Source organism: Coregonus clupeaformis, chromosome 3, assembly GCF_020615455.1.
Source record: "Coregonus clupeaformis isolate EN_2021a chromosome 3, ASM2061545v1, whole genome shotgun sequence".
Taxonomy (NCBI): domain Eukaryota; kingdom Metazoa; phylum Chordata; class Actinopteri; order Salmoniformes; family Salmonidae; genus Coregonus; species Coregonus clupeaformis.
In genome coordinates this window covers 38602369-38616666 of record NC_059194.1, presented here as the reverse complement: position 1 = coordinate 38616666, position 14298 = coordinate 38602369, and the positions used below count along the sequence as shown (strand labels likewise).

Here is a 14298-nt window from a genome sequence, read left to right as displayed (position 1 = left end):
CATCAATGAGACAAGATCGAAAAAGGGGGTAATCAATAAATCTACTAGCTTAGGAGTTTTATGTGCTCAAAGTGTATGCTTCCCAAATGACACCCTATTCCCTACATAGTACACTACTTTTGACCAGGGCCTCTGGTCAAAAGTGGTGTACTATGTAGATAGTAGGGTGCCATTTTGGACGCAATCAGCGTCTGCCAATGTAGCTGCAATCCAAACCATTTCCCCGTTCAGTTTCATAAGAAGCACCTGTGTTTGGAGACATTCCACATACTTATCTGACCAGAAAAAAGCCGGAGCACATGTGTCCTAAATAAACTCCACTTGACCAGAAGGTATGAATTTGTCAGGGACTATCAACAGTGTGGTGGAGGAAATTCATATTGTTACACCCAAATGTTGAGAGCGTCTGCAAAATGAACAAAATGTAAATGTAAACTGCTTATATGATTTATGACAATGTAAAGTTGTAATCATCTTTCATAAATAGTCAATTCACAATATGTTTCCTATGATCAACCACTAGATGAAGTGTATAAGCAGTATTAGTTTTTCCTAAGAACCTGTTTACATGTACTTTGCCTTATTAACAGTGCACAGAGGCTCTAGTGTGGGTAACTAACTGTATGAGAGAGAAGCTTTGTAAAGGTCTCAGGCTTAGGTTCTGTTGAATTATTTTATACACACCCACATGAAAGAATACTACAGTTTACTAAAGAATACTACAGTACATACTATAGAATTCTATAGTGAACTGTAGTATACCTCGATTATGTGTAGTACTTACTATAGAATGTTGTGGTATACTGTAGAATACTATAGTAAATACTAGACTATCATCCACAAAAAAAGCACTGTAGTAAATACTATAGTAATGTCCCCAAAAACACTATAGTCCGCAAAAACAACACTTTTTAACTATAGTAAATACTACTACTATTTAATTTGCATATACCCTGCCCATTCTCCTCCCCCATATCGCAATTTGTGCCACCCATAAGTGAGAAACCTACATGCCAAGTATAGATACCAAGTATAGATACCATATTGTGTTCCCTACAGATTATATGAAAGAGCAGAAGTGCTGAACTATCTGTTCTGACCCCAGTGCTACCTATCCACAGGTGCTTTTGGTAATTCTCCAGTAGGTCTCCTGAAAGAGGGATGAACAGGAGGTTAAATAAAATAAAATAGAAGGAGAAAGACTCCACTTCTATGTCAAAGATAATAAAAACTAAAATATAGTATATACAGTGGGGGAAAAAGTATTTAGTCAGCCACCAATTGTGCAAGTTCTCCCACTTAAAAAGATGAGAGAGGCCTGTAATTTTCATCATAGGTACACGTCAACTATGACAGACAAAATGAGATTTTTTTCTTCCAGAAAATCATATTGTAGGATTTTTTATGAATTTATTTGCAAATTATGGTGGAAAATAAGTATTTGGTCAATAACAAAAGTTTCTCAATACTTTGTTATATACCCTTTGTTGGCAATGACACAGGTCAAACGTTTTCTGTAAGTCTTCACAAGGTTTTCACACACTGTTGCTGGTATTTTGGCCCATTCCTCCATGCAGATCTCCTCTAGAGCAGTGATGTTTTGGGGCTGTCGCTGGGCAACACGGACTTTCAACTCCCCTCCAAAGATTTTCTATGGGGTTGAGATCTGGAGACTGGCTAGGCCACTCCAGGACCTTGAAATGCTTCTTCCGAAGCCACTCCTTCGTTGCCCGGGCGGTGTGTTTGGGATCATTGTCATGCTGAAAGACCCAGCCACGTTTCATCTTCAATGCCCTTGCGGATGGAAGGAGGTTTTCACTCAAAATCTCACGATACATGGCCCCATTCATTCTTTCCTTTACACGGATCAGTCGTCCTGGTCCCTTTGCAGAAAAACAGCCCCAAAGCATGATGTTTCCACCCCCATGCTTCACAGTAGGTATGGTGTTCTTTGGATTTCATCTGACCATATGACATTCTCCCAGTCCTCTTCTGGATCATCCAAATGCACTCTAGCAAACTTCAGACGGGGCTGGACATGTACTGGCTTAAGCAGGGGGACACGTCTCGCACTGCAGGATTTGAGTCCCTGGTGGCGTAGTGTGTTACTAATGGTAGGCTTTGTTACTTTGGTCCCAGCTCTCTGCAGGTCATTCACTAGGTCCCCCCGTGTGGTTCTGGGATTTTTGCTCACCGTTCTTGTGATCATTTTGACCCCATGGGGTGAGATCTTGCGTGGAGCCCCAAATCGAGGGAGATTATCAGTGGTCTTGTATGTCTTCCATTTCTTAATAATTGCTCCCACAGTTGATTTCTTCAAACCAAGCTGCTTACCTATTGCAGATTCAGTCTTCCCAGCCTGGTGCAGGTCTACAATTTTGTTTCTGGTGTCCTTTGACAGCTCTTTGGTCTTGGCCATAGTGGAGTTTGGAGTTTGACTGTTTGAGGTTGTGGACAGGTGTCTTTTATACTGATAACAAGTTCAAACAGGTGCCATTAATACAGGTAACGAGTGGAGGACAGAGGAGCCTCTTAAAGAAGAAGTTACAGGTCTGTGAGAGCCAGAAATCTTGCTTGTTTGTAGGTGACCAAATACTTATTTTCCACCATAATTTGCAAATAAATTCATTAAAAATCCTACAATGTGATTTTCTGGATTTTTTTTCTCTCATTTTGTCTGTCATAGTTGACGTGTACCTATGATGAAAATTACAGGCCTCGCTCATCTTTTTAAGTGGGAGCACTTGCACAATTGGTGGCTGACTAAATACTTTTTTCCCCCACTGTACTACCGTAATGTCCTCAAAGCACTTCAGTTAAATACTACAGTATACTACAATCTGCTAAAACACTACATGAATTACTATATTATATACTAATGTTTTTTTTTACTACGGTATTTATACTATAGTTAACAGTAAATACAACCATATGCTACAGTATTCTACTGTATACTACAGTAAATACTACAGTTTTCCCTGTGGTGTTTTTGCTGACCTTAGTCCACAAAAACACGACAGTGAATACTACAGTAAAGTCAGCAAAAACACTACAGTGAATACTAACGTATCTATACCTTAGGGGTCGGCAGCTGGGGCGCGGGGTTCCCCGATTTAAGGAACTCAGTCCGGCTTTCAACTTACTCTTGAAAGTTGTAATAGTAGAATGCACAAGGTGCAATTTCCTAATTGAGCAGTGCATCATCAGTTTTACTCGTCATGTCAGTCATTGCATACCTTAGAGAGCTACTTATAACTTGTCAGAAATGTCCAGATTACTTAGCCCAGTGTCAGCTAACGTTTTTTAGCTAGTTTTTTTAGCCCATAGATTTTGTTGTAACATTTTAGTCACTCAAATATCCCATGATTACACATTAGACATGGCAAAATGTATAGAATTGCTAGAAAATGTGCTTTAAAACTGCTAAATATTCTCTACGCCCCATGACAAAATGTGTAGAATTGCAGGAAATAAGCTCTAAACCTGCAAAATGTTCTCTCTGCCAACAAGAGGGGTCTGAACAGTTTGTGTCATGAACAGTGCTTGTGTCCATATAAATAAACGTGTGTTGCTGAACCTCTCTACTTGCAATTTGACATACCCCACTGGATTTACAATAGTGTTTTTGTTTTATTATCTTTGGCATAGCACTGGGGGCTCTCTCTTCTGCTCTTTTCTATAACCTGTAGGGATCACAATATATGGTCTATACTTGGCATGTGGGGGAGGGGAATGGACAGGGTATATGCATATTAAATACTGTATTATATACTATAGTAATTACTGTAGTGATTTTGCGGTCTGTAGTATACTGTAGTACAGCGTTTCCCAAACTAGGGGTCGCGACTGATTTGAAAATGGGGTCATGAGAGAAACAAAAAAATTATAATTGCGCTTGGTTCATAGAACCAGGGTTACGTCAGTAACCTCCGGTAGCCGCTAGATGCGGTTGTAATAAACAGAGCTGTTTCTGTTTTCTTCCAACAAATGCTGCTCTATCTTTTGAACCGTTTAAGCTACTAAATAGTATGACCCCATCACTGAAAGATAAGACTCTCAGAAATCTGTATCTGTTTCCCTGTACAATGACTACAAGCCACGCAGGACTCATTAGAACAGAGTGGACAAGACCAGGCACTTAATCAGACTGGGGGGGAAAGAACATGATGTTCTTTTCTACACAGAAGAGCATACAAGATTATTGCCTGATGATCTTCTGAACTTCCCAATACCTTTCTAATGCATTTCAGTCACTTAAAACCATACTTCCTTCAGATTGAAATACTGTCAAAAGTACTGTCACACTGATTTATAATAGACTGTCATAGCCCCAATTAAAAAAGTAAACATTGGCCGTTGACTACATCACTTTTTTTAGATGGTGGGGTCGCATTTTTTTAAATATCAAAATGGGGTCACGAGCCAAAAAAGTTTGGGAACCCCAGCTGTAGTATTTACTGTAGTATTCTACAGTATACTACAAAATTCTATAGTAAGTACTACACATGATTGAGGGATACAACAGTGTGTAGTATAGTATTCTACAGTTGACTACATAATTCTATAGTAAGTACTGTAGTATTCTATAGTAAACTGTAGGATTTTTTCATTTGGGACTGCTCCAATTCTGGTGCTTTCGACCAACTGGTGTTTCAGATCTCGCCATAGGTTTTCGATGGGATTCAGATCTGGACTCATCGCTGGCCACTCCAGAACAATCCAGCATTTCTTCTTGAACCATTCCTGGGTCCTTTTTGATGTGTGTTTGTGGTTGTAGTCCTGCTGGAAGACCCATGACTAGGTTGATCATTGCACTCTAAAACACAATGATAATCTGCTGGTTTCATGATGTCTTACACATGTTCAAGGCCCCAGGTGCCAGAGGCAGCAAAGCAACCGCACAGCAATATCGAACCTCCCCCATGTTTGATTGCAGTTGGGCTAATGTTGGACGACTCAAACAATGAAGAATTGGAGCAGGTTGCACCTGAAGAGTGAGCCAAATTGCCAATAGAAAGGTGCAGCAAGCTTATTGATGGACACAAGAAGCATTTGTCGGCAGTTATCTTGGCCAAAGGCTGTGCAACCAGGTACTAGCTCCGGGGTGGCAATACTTTTTTTTAATGCTATTTGGGTTTTTTTCTAAATTAAAACCGTAAACTTAAATTTCCCAAAAAATGTGGTTCTGCAGTGGCAACTAAAAGATTCCAAAAACAATTTAGTCCAATCAACGTAAGCTAAATACCATGTGGCTGTCCATGGTACTGATTTCTGTGTGTGTGTGTGTGTGTGTGTTTGTGTGTGTGTGTGCGTGTGTGTGTGGAAAAAAAGTAGAAAAAACATGTTGACTCACACTCCTTTAAATTACAATGTCTATGACTGTCATACAGTACACGTTTTTAGTTTTTGTTGTCCTAGGCTACCTGGCTAAAATGCTTGCTCGCTAGTCTAACTTCCTTTCATGGGCAACGATTAGCCAGCTAGTTAACATTAGCCTGCTACATCTAGCTACATATTGAACGTCCATCCTCTCAGGCCAGAGGCACAACGTATGAATTTATGGTTGGATCAGAATCGCCGTTATAATCATTGGCCAGTATGGAGAATTAAGTAAAGCCACAAGTCCAAATCCCTATCTCCATCCATGGCTAGCCACCGGAGGACAACGAAACAACGAGATGCAACAATTCAAGTTATTTTCTGTCAATAACATTTGGCTTTTGATGTGATGTGATTGGTGTGAAGCCAAAACCAAACTGACTTCCCTTGACCCTTTATTTTGGTGCGCCAGGCCCATTCACAGTTGAGCTCACTCAGTTTAGCGCAATGCTGATGGGCTATTATTGTCTCATTTTTTATCAAGGGAGGCCAAATGCTCGCTGGCTTCCTTTGCATTCAATGCTACAGGCGGCAACAATGTCCTACTCTTTTTGACCAGACAGCATCAGATAGATGGGCTACTCATACAGAGACAGAGGGGCGCTGTTTCGCTCGCTCTGATGCTTTCTCCGGTAAGATACATTCAATAGCCTGCCTTCATGAATACACACCACTGCATTCCCATAGGTTTAAGTTTTAACTTGTTTTATGATGTTGTTTTTACAGCTGCGTAAGGATGGATGTACCACATGGTTTAATCAACAGCAGTAACAATATTTGTTCTAATAATCTGTCTGTACACTCTTTCCTCTAATACTTCTCATTCTTCTCCAATCCCTTTCTCATCTACTGTGTGTGTGTGTCTGTCTGTCTGTCTCCTGGTCTGTCTGTCTCCTGGTCTGTATGTCTCCTGGTCGGACTATCTCCTGGTCTGTCTCCGTGTTAGATCTGGCTGATAACCTGGCTATGGATGACTTCATATTCCATGAGCAGTTGCTGACCCCTCGGCTGGCTACGGACAGGGCTGGAGGGCCATCTTCGTCTGCGGCTGTCCAGGGTCTGAGTCACCTGGGTGGGGCTCTCCCTCTGACCCTCGCCCTCCTTCTGCTGCTGCTTGGACACCAGTGACCAGTAATCAGTGACCCATCCCTGCTTCTCATCCACAGCCTTCAGAAGAAGGATCCTTTATTAATCTATAAGTATATGTATAATCTGCTGTAATCAATCCCTCCAATATTCACACACACATACAGACAAATACACATTAGGTTGGGGAGGCTGGAGCAGTGGGCAGCCGACTGACTCTGAGAGACTGACTCTGAGATGCCACAAGCATATTCAGACAGTGTTTTTAAAGTATTAAGATGGCATTACTACAGAGGCCTCTCGTGTACAGAACAGTTTAATGACTTGTCCATGGCACAGCAGAACATTGGATTCTCACTCCTTCTCCCCTCCCTCTCATGGTACTTTCTGTATCAGCTCTTTCTGAAGGAACTAACTGTCCTCTCTCACTGTTTAAAACTCTGCTTGTTAAATAGAGACTCATGGACTTCATTTGTCCTATACTGCCCCGGCCATCCAACTGCACTAGATAAACCCACTGCACCATGTAAATAAGCGACTATGGCGTTTCCCTTCCCTCTGGCCTCCACCCATTCTGGTTAAGCGCTGGCATTACGCTTTCTCAAAGGGAATAGACGCATTTCAAAATGTACTTTTAACGTGCTGTTTGTCAGAGCCCTTGGTGTCTTTTCTCTGTCTCTTTCTTTCTTTTTCTGTCCCTCGCTCTCTCTCTCTCTCTGTCTCTCTCATTCTGTCTCTTTCACTTTCTTCCTCTCTCAATTCAATTAAATTCAAATTGCTTTATTGGCATGATGTAACAATGTACATATTGCCAAAGCGTACTTTGGAAATTAAGTGATTAATTTACAAATATTAACATAATTAAAATAATAATTATAATAATCAAGATTGTCAATCAGTAACAACAATAATCAAGGGTAAAAATAACCATACAATGGACAATAACAATGGCATAGAGGACAGGTCTCTCTCTCTCTCTCTCTCTCTCTCTCATTCTTTTTGTCTCCCCCTCCCTCTCTCCCTGATTGTGATCTGATGAGGGCTCAATTATGCCTGTTAGATTAAAGGTTTGCTCCGAATGTCAACCCCTCCAAGTCTCTTGTCCTCTTCTTGTCTCCGCTGAAACGCTACCATGGCAACTATACCCAAGAGGCATCGTATGGCTCAAGTGTTTTTCTCCTTTCAACCATCAGTGTTCACTTCACTTACTGTCTGGAAACACCTTGTAGTGCTTTTTTTCAGTAGCAACCCTACCCAACAATTAAGGGCTAAGAAACCCATACTTTGAAAGCCAGACTCCCATGAAGGTATTTAACTGAGGTCTTAACAGTTGAAGAAAAAAAAAAAATGTTTTCTGTCTGATGGGTTTGGTTCGTAGGACTCATGCAAAAGTGTACAGTAAAGCTAGTGGCAATTTACATAACGGGAGCCTTATTCTCCTATCCTTGCCTGAAAACTGTATTTTTTATCTGGATTTTTGATGCCATGTTCAATAAATATGTTTCATTGCAATGTTGATAGTTTTGAATGAAGATGAATGAACAGCCTTGCCATCAACTAGTCAAGAATAAATCCTGATGGGAGGAGCATTCTCTTCTCTCTTCTGGACTATGTCCCAAATGGCACCATATTCCCTAGGAGTGCACTACTTTTGACCAGAGCCCTATGGGAACAGGGTTCCATTTGTAAGCCCTATTGGTTGAAAGTAGTGCACTTGTGATGAGTGTGATAGAAGGAGTCAGGCGCAGGAGGGTAATCACCGAATGCAGAGTTTATTCCATCGTACACAAATAGCGCTGGATAGCGACAAACGAAACAGGCACAGGGGAAAATCTACCCTGGCAATACAAGGTAACGGTAGCTCGAACAATAACAGGCACAGGGGAAATATCTACCCTGGCGCTACACTACTCTCACGAAACAACAATCACCCACAAGGACAAGGGGGGCAGAGGGAACACTTATACATATAGGACTAATGAGTATATAAGAACCAGGTGTGTGCAATTAACAAGACAAGACAAATGGAATGATGATATATGGAGTGGCAGTGGCTAGTAAGCCGGTGACGACGAACGCCGAAGCCTGCCCGAACAAGGAGGGGAGGCAGCCTCGGCGGAAGTCGTGACAGCACTACATAGGGCAGGGTTCCCCAACTGGTGGCCTATGAGCCGAATTTGGCCCGCGGGTGGTTTTATTTGGCATGTTGTCCGAGCAAAAACATAAAAATATTTATTGTTGTTGTTGTTGAACATTTTCATTGTTGGGCATAAAATATTGTAAAAACACCAGGAAATCAGCTCCAAGTGATTTAAGTATGGAAATCTGTTTCCAAGTATTCCCACACATAATAGAGAGACACGTGATCGTATACATATGTAAGTAAGGTTTGAAATTATTATGTTTTAGTCAAATATTATATCTGTTTGGGCTTCTTGCGGTCAATTTGCAGTCCACAAATTATTTGTAATTCTGTCTTTAAGTAGAGGGACTATGCTTTAATGTGTATTGTGTTTTTTATTGATACTCATGGTTAGATAACGTCTGCATCCCCTTACGGGCCCTGGTCAAAAGTAGTACACTAGGTAGGGAATAGGCTGCCATTTGGAACACACACAACATGTTTAGAGAGAGTCTAATCAAGCACTGAATGTCCAATTAGTGACCACATTATCTCAGCTGATTGTAGAGCAGTGAGGGTCAAGTGACTGTCTGGCAAGGTATTCTGGGTAGGTACTGTCCAGTACAGTGGCCCTAAGTGGCAAACCAGCTTTCAAAATAGTAGGCTACGAAGTTTGGTAAAAGGCGTCAAAGTATTTCAAAGGCCTGCGAAGTTTGGTAGGCTGGGTAACAGGACTGGGTAAGTAGAGGGGTGGTTCTCTAGCACCTATAAAATCAATGGGTACATTCAACATAGTAGCCAACTTTTTTATTTAACCTTTATTTTGACAGGGAGTCAATGCTGAGACCAAGGTCTCTTTTCCAGCTGAACCCTGTATGGCACCAAAATACACATAAAAATATACCAACACATTAAACTACACATTCATATGCACAACAATACACGAAAAGCTAAACACAATTATAAAAAACAGACAAATTCTTCAGTAAAAAGGTCCCCTAACAACCGTCTGAAATACCCTAGAGTCACCAATTCCTCCAATTTTTAAATGTATTGTAGATCATTCCACACGTAAGGTGCTAGGAAATTAAAGGCTGATTTACCTAACTCTCTAGACACCAAAGGAGTCTCCAGAGTTAACCAACCCTGTGAACAGGTGTGATAACTTGTCAATTTGAAATCTTAACAGTGATGTTAGGTAAGTCGGAAGTTTGTGGAGCAGGGCTTTGTAAACAAAAATAGCGTAATGATGTGATCTACATGACTACAAAGAGGTCCAGCCAACCTGTTGGTAAAGAATACAGTGATGAGTAATACAACGGCATCCAAGGCTTTAAGAGTAGAGGCAGCTGCACTTTGATAAAGATATTCAACAAATATATAAACGCAGCATGTAAGGTGTTGGTCCCATGTTTCATGAGCTGAAACAAAATATTTTCCATACGCACAAAAAGCTTATTTCTCTCAAATGTTGTGCACAAATTTGTTTACATCCCTGTTGGTGAGCATATCTCCTTTGCCAAGATAATCCATCCACCTGACAGGTGTGGCATATCAAGAAGCTGATTAAACAGCATGATCCTTACACATATGCACTGTGTGCTGGGGACAATAAAAGGCCACCGTAAAATGGGCAGTTTTGTCACTCAACACAATGCCACAGATGTCTCAAGTTTTGAGGGAGCATGCACTTGGCATGCTGACTACAGGAATGTCCACCAGAGCTGTTGCCAGATAATTACATGTTCATTTCTCTACCATAAGCCGCCTCCAACGTCGTTTTACAGAATTTGGCTGTACGTCCAACCGGCCTCACAACCGCAGACCACCTGTAACCACGCCAGCCCAGGACCTCCACATCCGGCTTCTTCACCAGCGGGATGGTCTGACACCAGCCACCCAGACAGCTGATGAAACTGAGGAGTATTTCTGTCTGTAATAAAGCCCTTTTGTGGGGAAAAACTAATTCTGATTGGCTGGGCCTGGCTTCCCAGTGGGTGCCCTCCCAGGCCCACCCATGGCTGCGCACCTGCCCAGTCACGTGAAATCCATGGATTAGGGCCTAATGAATGTATTTCAATTGACTAATTTCCTTATATGAACTGAAACTGAAATTGTTGCATGTTTCGTTTATATTTGTATTCAGTAATAGTATCACTTTGAAGGTCACTTGAGTGACTCAATTAGTGTGTCACAAAACCTCACAGAACATAAATCATTCTGGACTGGAATATTGATGGAATAAATGCTGCATTAATAAAAAATAAAGACGTGTATGTAAGTCTGTCTGTCTGTCCGTCCGTCTGTCCGTCCATCTGTCTGTGTGTCACGTACACAGTTTAGCAGATGTTATAGCGGGTGCAGTGAAATGCTTATGTTACTAGCTCCTAACGATGCAGTAAAATGTCAAACAAGTACACAAATTAAAAATATATAAATAAAAAACTATAAATCTTGAAATGTTGGATTGAATCCAATTAACCCAAATAGCACTGTAACAGTAATCTAAATGTAACCTACACATATTTACACCTGAAGAATTTACACAACATATGTTAAGAATGATATGTACAGCAGTAGATATATTAGAGTGAGCTATGTCAAGAATCCAGTATATAAATATGTGTGTATAAACAGTGTAATTAAAATGCAATGTACAGTATTAGACATTAGTACAAACCTCATTACAAAATGGATAGAATTGCAGGAATTTTGCTTCCATTTTGCTTACGGACCAGAGTCCGGAATATAAATAATTTATTTCTCCATGTGTGTATAGACAGTATGGACTGTATGAGAATAGAAAATGTGTGTACAGCAGTAGTTACAGTTGAAGTCGGAAGTTTACATACACTTAGGTTGGAGTCATTAAAACTCTTTTTTCAACCACTCCACAAATTTCTTGTTAACAAACTATAGTTTTGGCAAGTCGGTTTGGACATCTGCTTTGTGCATGACACAAGTAATTTTTCCAACAATTGTTTACAGACATCATGGGAAAATCAAAAGAAATCAGCCAAGACCTCAGAAAAAAATTATAGACCTCCACAAATCTGGTTCATCCTTGGGAGCAATTTCCAAACGCCTGAAGGTACCATGTTCATGTTCGACAAACCCTTTCTACTCTCGGTGGATGCGTCCAGCAACGGCTTAGGTGCTGTGCTGTCCCAGGTGCAGGAACAGGGAGCTACAGCGAGACCTATAGCCTTCGCGAGCAAGTCCCTCAGTTATGCGCAGTCGAGGTATCCTGCGCACCGCCTCGAGTTATTTGCCATGAAATGGGCTATCTGTGACAAGTTCCACCACTGGCTACGGGGACAGCAGTTCACGGTATGGACGGATAATAATCCCTTGACATACATTCTGACCAAAGCAAAGCTTGATGCTTGTGAACAGAGATGGGTTGCCAAGCTGGCACCGTACGAGTTTGACATCAAGTACATCACTGGAAAAATAAATGCTGTTGCAGATGCTTTGAGCAGAGAGCCCTTCGTACGACCCAGTGCACTCCATCGCCTGACAAGGGTCCCGTACGAGACCTTACTAGCTGAAGCTAATGCTGTGCACACAGACAGAGTGTAAGATGTGTTTCGCTGGTCCAGCCACGCCTTTGACAAAGCCTCTGACTCCAACGAAGTGGTCATTAACTGTCAGGCTACTGTTGACCCCCCATCTGGTGCTTTATCAAGACATGAAGTTGCAGCTGTTCTTCATTCACACAGGTGCTGGGTGGGTGAAGTGGGCTCACATGCGCTACTGTTGCCACAGCTTCCACAGGCTGTTATGCCATCAGAGCAGACCGATGTCGATGTTCTGCCACACAACCTACTGATGAGTAAGCAGCGTGATGACAACGTGATCAGCAGAGTGATCTTCTTTGTGGAGAGGGGGAGAAGACCATCCCGGAGAGAGCGTGCCCATGAGAGTGTTGAGGTTTTGTGTCTTCTCAGAAGTTGGGACAAGTTGACCATGAAGATGGGTGCACTGTATCGTGTTTCGAAGAATGTGGTTACAAAGAAGAAGATGTATCTGTATGTGGTTCCAGCCTCCATGAAAGCAATGGTGTTGAAGGGTGTCCATGATGAAGCTGGCCACCAGGGCCAACAGAGAACAGTCTACCTGACAAGACAGAGGTTATTCTGGCATGGCCTGGAGAGGGAGGTAAAAGCATATGTGAAGTGCTGCAGGAGATGCGTCGTGAGCAAGACTCCTGATCCGGAAGCAAGAGCTCCTCTTGAGTGCATAGACTTTTGGTCTGCAGAAGATTCTTCAAACAAGTCCTTGGATGTGCTCGTTGTTACTGACCACTTTACCAAATTGGCTCATGTCTTCTTGTGCCCGAACCAGTCTGCTAAGTCAGTAGCTCATCAGTTGTGGAACAACTATTTCTGTGTCTACGGGATGCCTCGCCGTATACACTCAGACCAGGGAGCCAACTTTGAGAGCGCTTTAATAGCCGATCTGTTGAGTGTTGCAGGTGTTCAGAAGTCTCACACCCCGCCGTACCATCCGATGGGGAACGGGTCCTGTGAAAGGATGAATAGGACGTTGGGAAACATGATCCGGGCCCTGCCGACGAGAGCAAAGCACAGATGGCCTCAGGCGCTGAAGTTCCTCACGTTTGCGTACAATTGTACCATCCACGAGACCACAGGCTTTGCCCCTTTCCTGCTAATGTTTGGGAGGACGCCAAGCCTGTTGACATAGTCTTTGGCTCTGTCATAGAGAACCCAGAAGTTGTCGACTTTAATCAATTTGTTCAGTCTTTGAGGAGAGATCTGAAAGAAGCCATGAATACAGCACAGGCATCTGCAGCGAAGCAGTTGAAGAGGCACGCTGACCTTTATGACAGAAGAGTCAGAGGAGCACCAGTGGAGATTGGGGATCGAGTGTTGCTGGCTAACAAGGGGGAGCGAGGAAAGCGGAAGCTCGCTGACTGTTGGGAGGATACTGTGTACCTTGTCACTGGATTGAATGCTGACAGTCACACTTTTAAGATTCAGAACAGCTCCACTGGACAGGAGAAGACGATACATCGCAACCTGATAATGCCAGTCAACTTTCTTCCTCTTCCCCATGCTGCCGTTGATGAGGGAACAGACATGTCTGGATTAACAGAGTCTGAGGACATGAATGACAGCTTTGTGGTCTCAGCTGCCATGGACACTGCAGTGGATGATGATGCTGAGTACAGAACAAGAGTGTGGGTGTCAGAGTTGCCTTCTGAAGGAATAGGTGACACAAGCCTGGAGGGTGATGTGCGATCCTTGGAAGCTCAGGATATTCCACCTTTGGATTCTGTGGAAGATATACTGCAGCTGGAAGGTCTGCCTCCATCAGAGAGTCCTCAAGAATCTGACCGAGACCGTAACAGTGTAGTGAGTGAGATAATTGACCAGTCTGCTTACAATATCCATACTGACCTACCAAACTCGGACCATTCCTTACCTGATCAGTTACGCACTGACTGTGTTGACAGAGCCACTATTGCAACAGTACACAACACTGTTACCCCTTATGCAGTTGAAGGTACTCGGGGTCGTATTAGGTCAAGGGCAGGAATAATATTTAAACTAGTGTCTAGACTGATTGAGATTATGAATCAGCAGAAAGTTAGCTCTTGAATGTTAGTTTGTGAATGGTATTGAGATATTTTATTTGTTTTTATTTTTACATCATTGTGACCATGATTAGAGGTTGCAGGATGGTAA

At 42.3% G+C, this 14298-nt stretch overlaps 1 protein-coding gene across 1 annotated transcript in view; it reads left to right on the top strand.

Annotated features, from left to right (window-relative positions):
- Positions 1-7207, top strand: part of LOC121545097 (glypican-3) — a 308607-nt gene extending 301400 nt beyond the window's left edge. The window contains exon 8 of the mRNA XM_041855493.1: positions 6326-7207. Coding sequence (XP_041711427.1) covers positions 6326-6507 — 182 coding nt within the window. The 3' untranslated portion in view covers positions 6508-7207. The remainder of the gene's footprint in view (positions 1-6325) is intronic.
- Positions 7208-14298: the final 7091 nt, after the last annotated feature.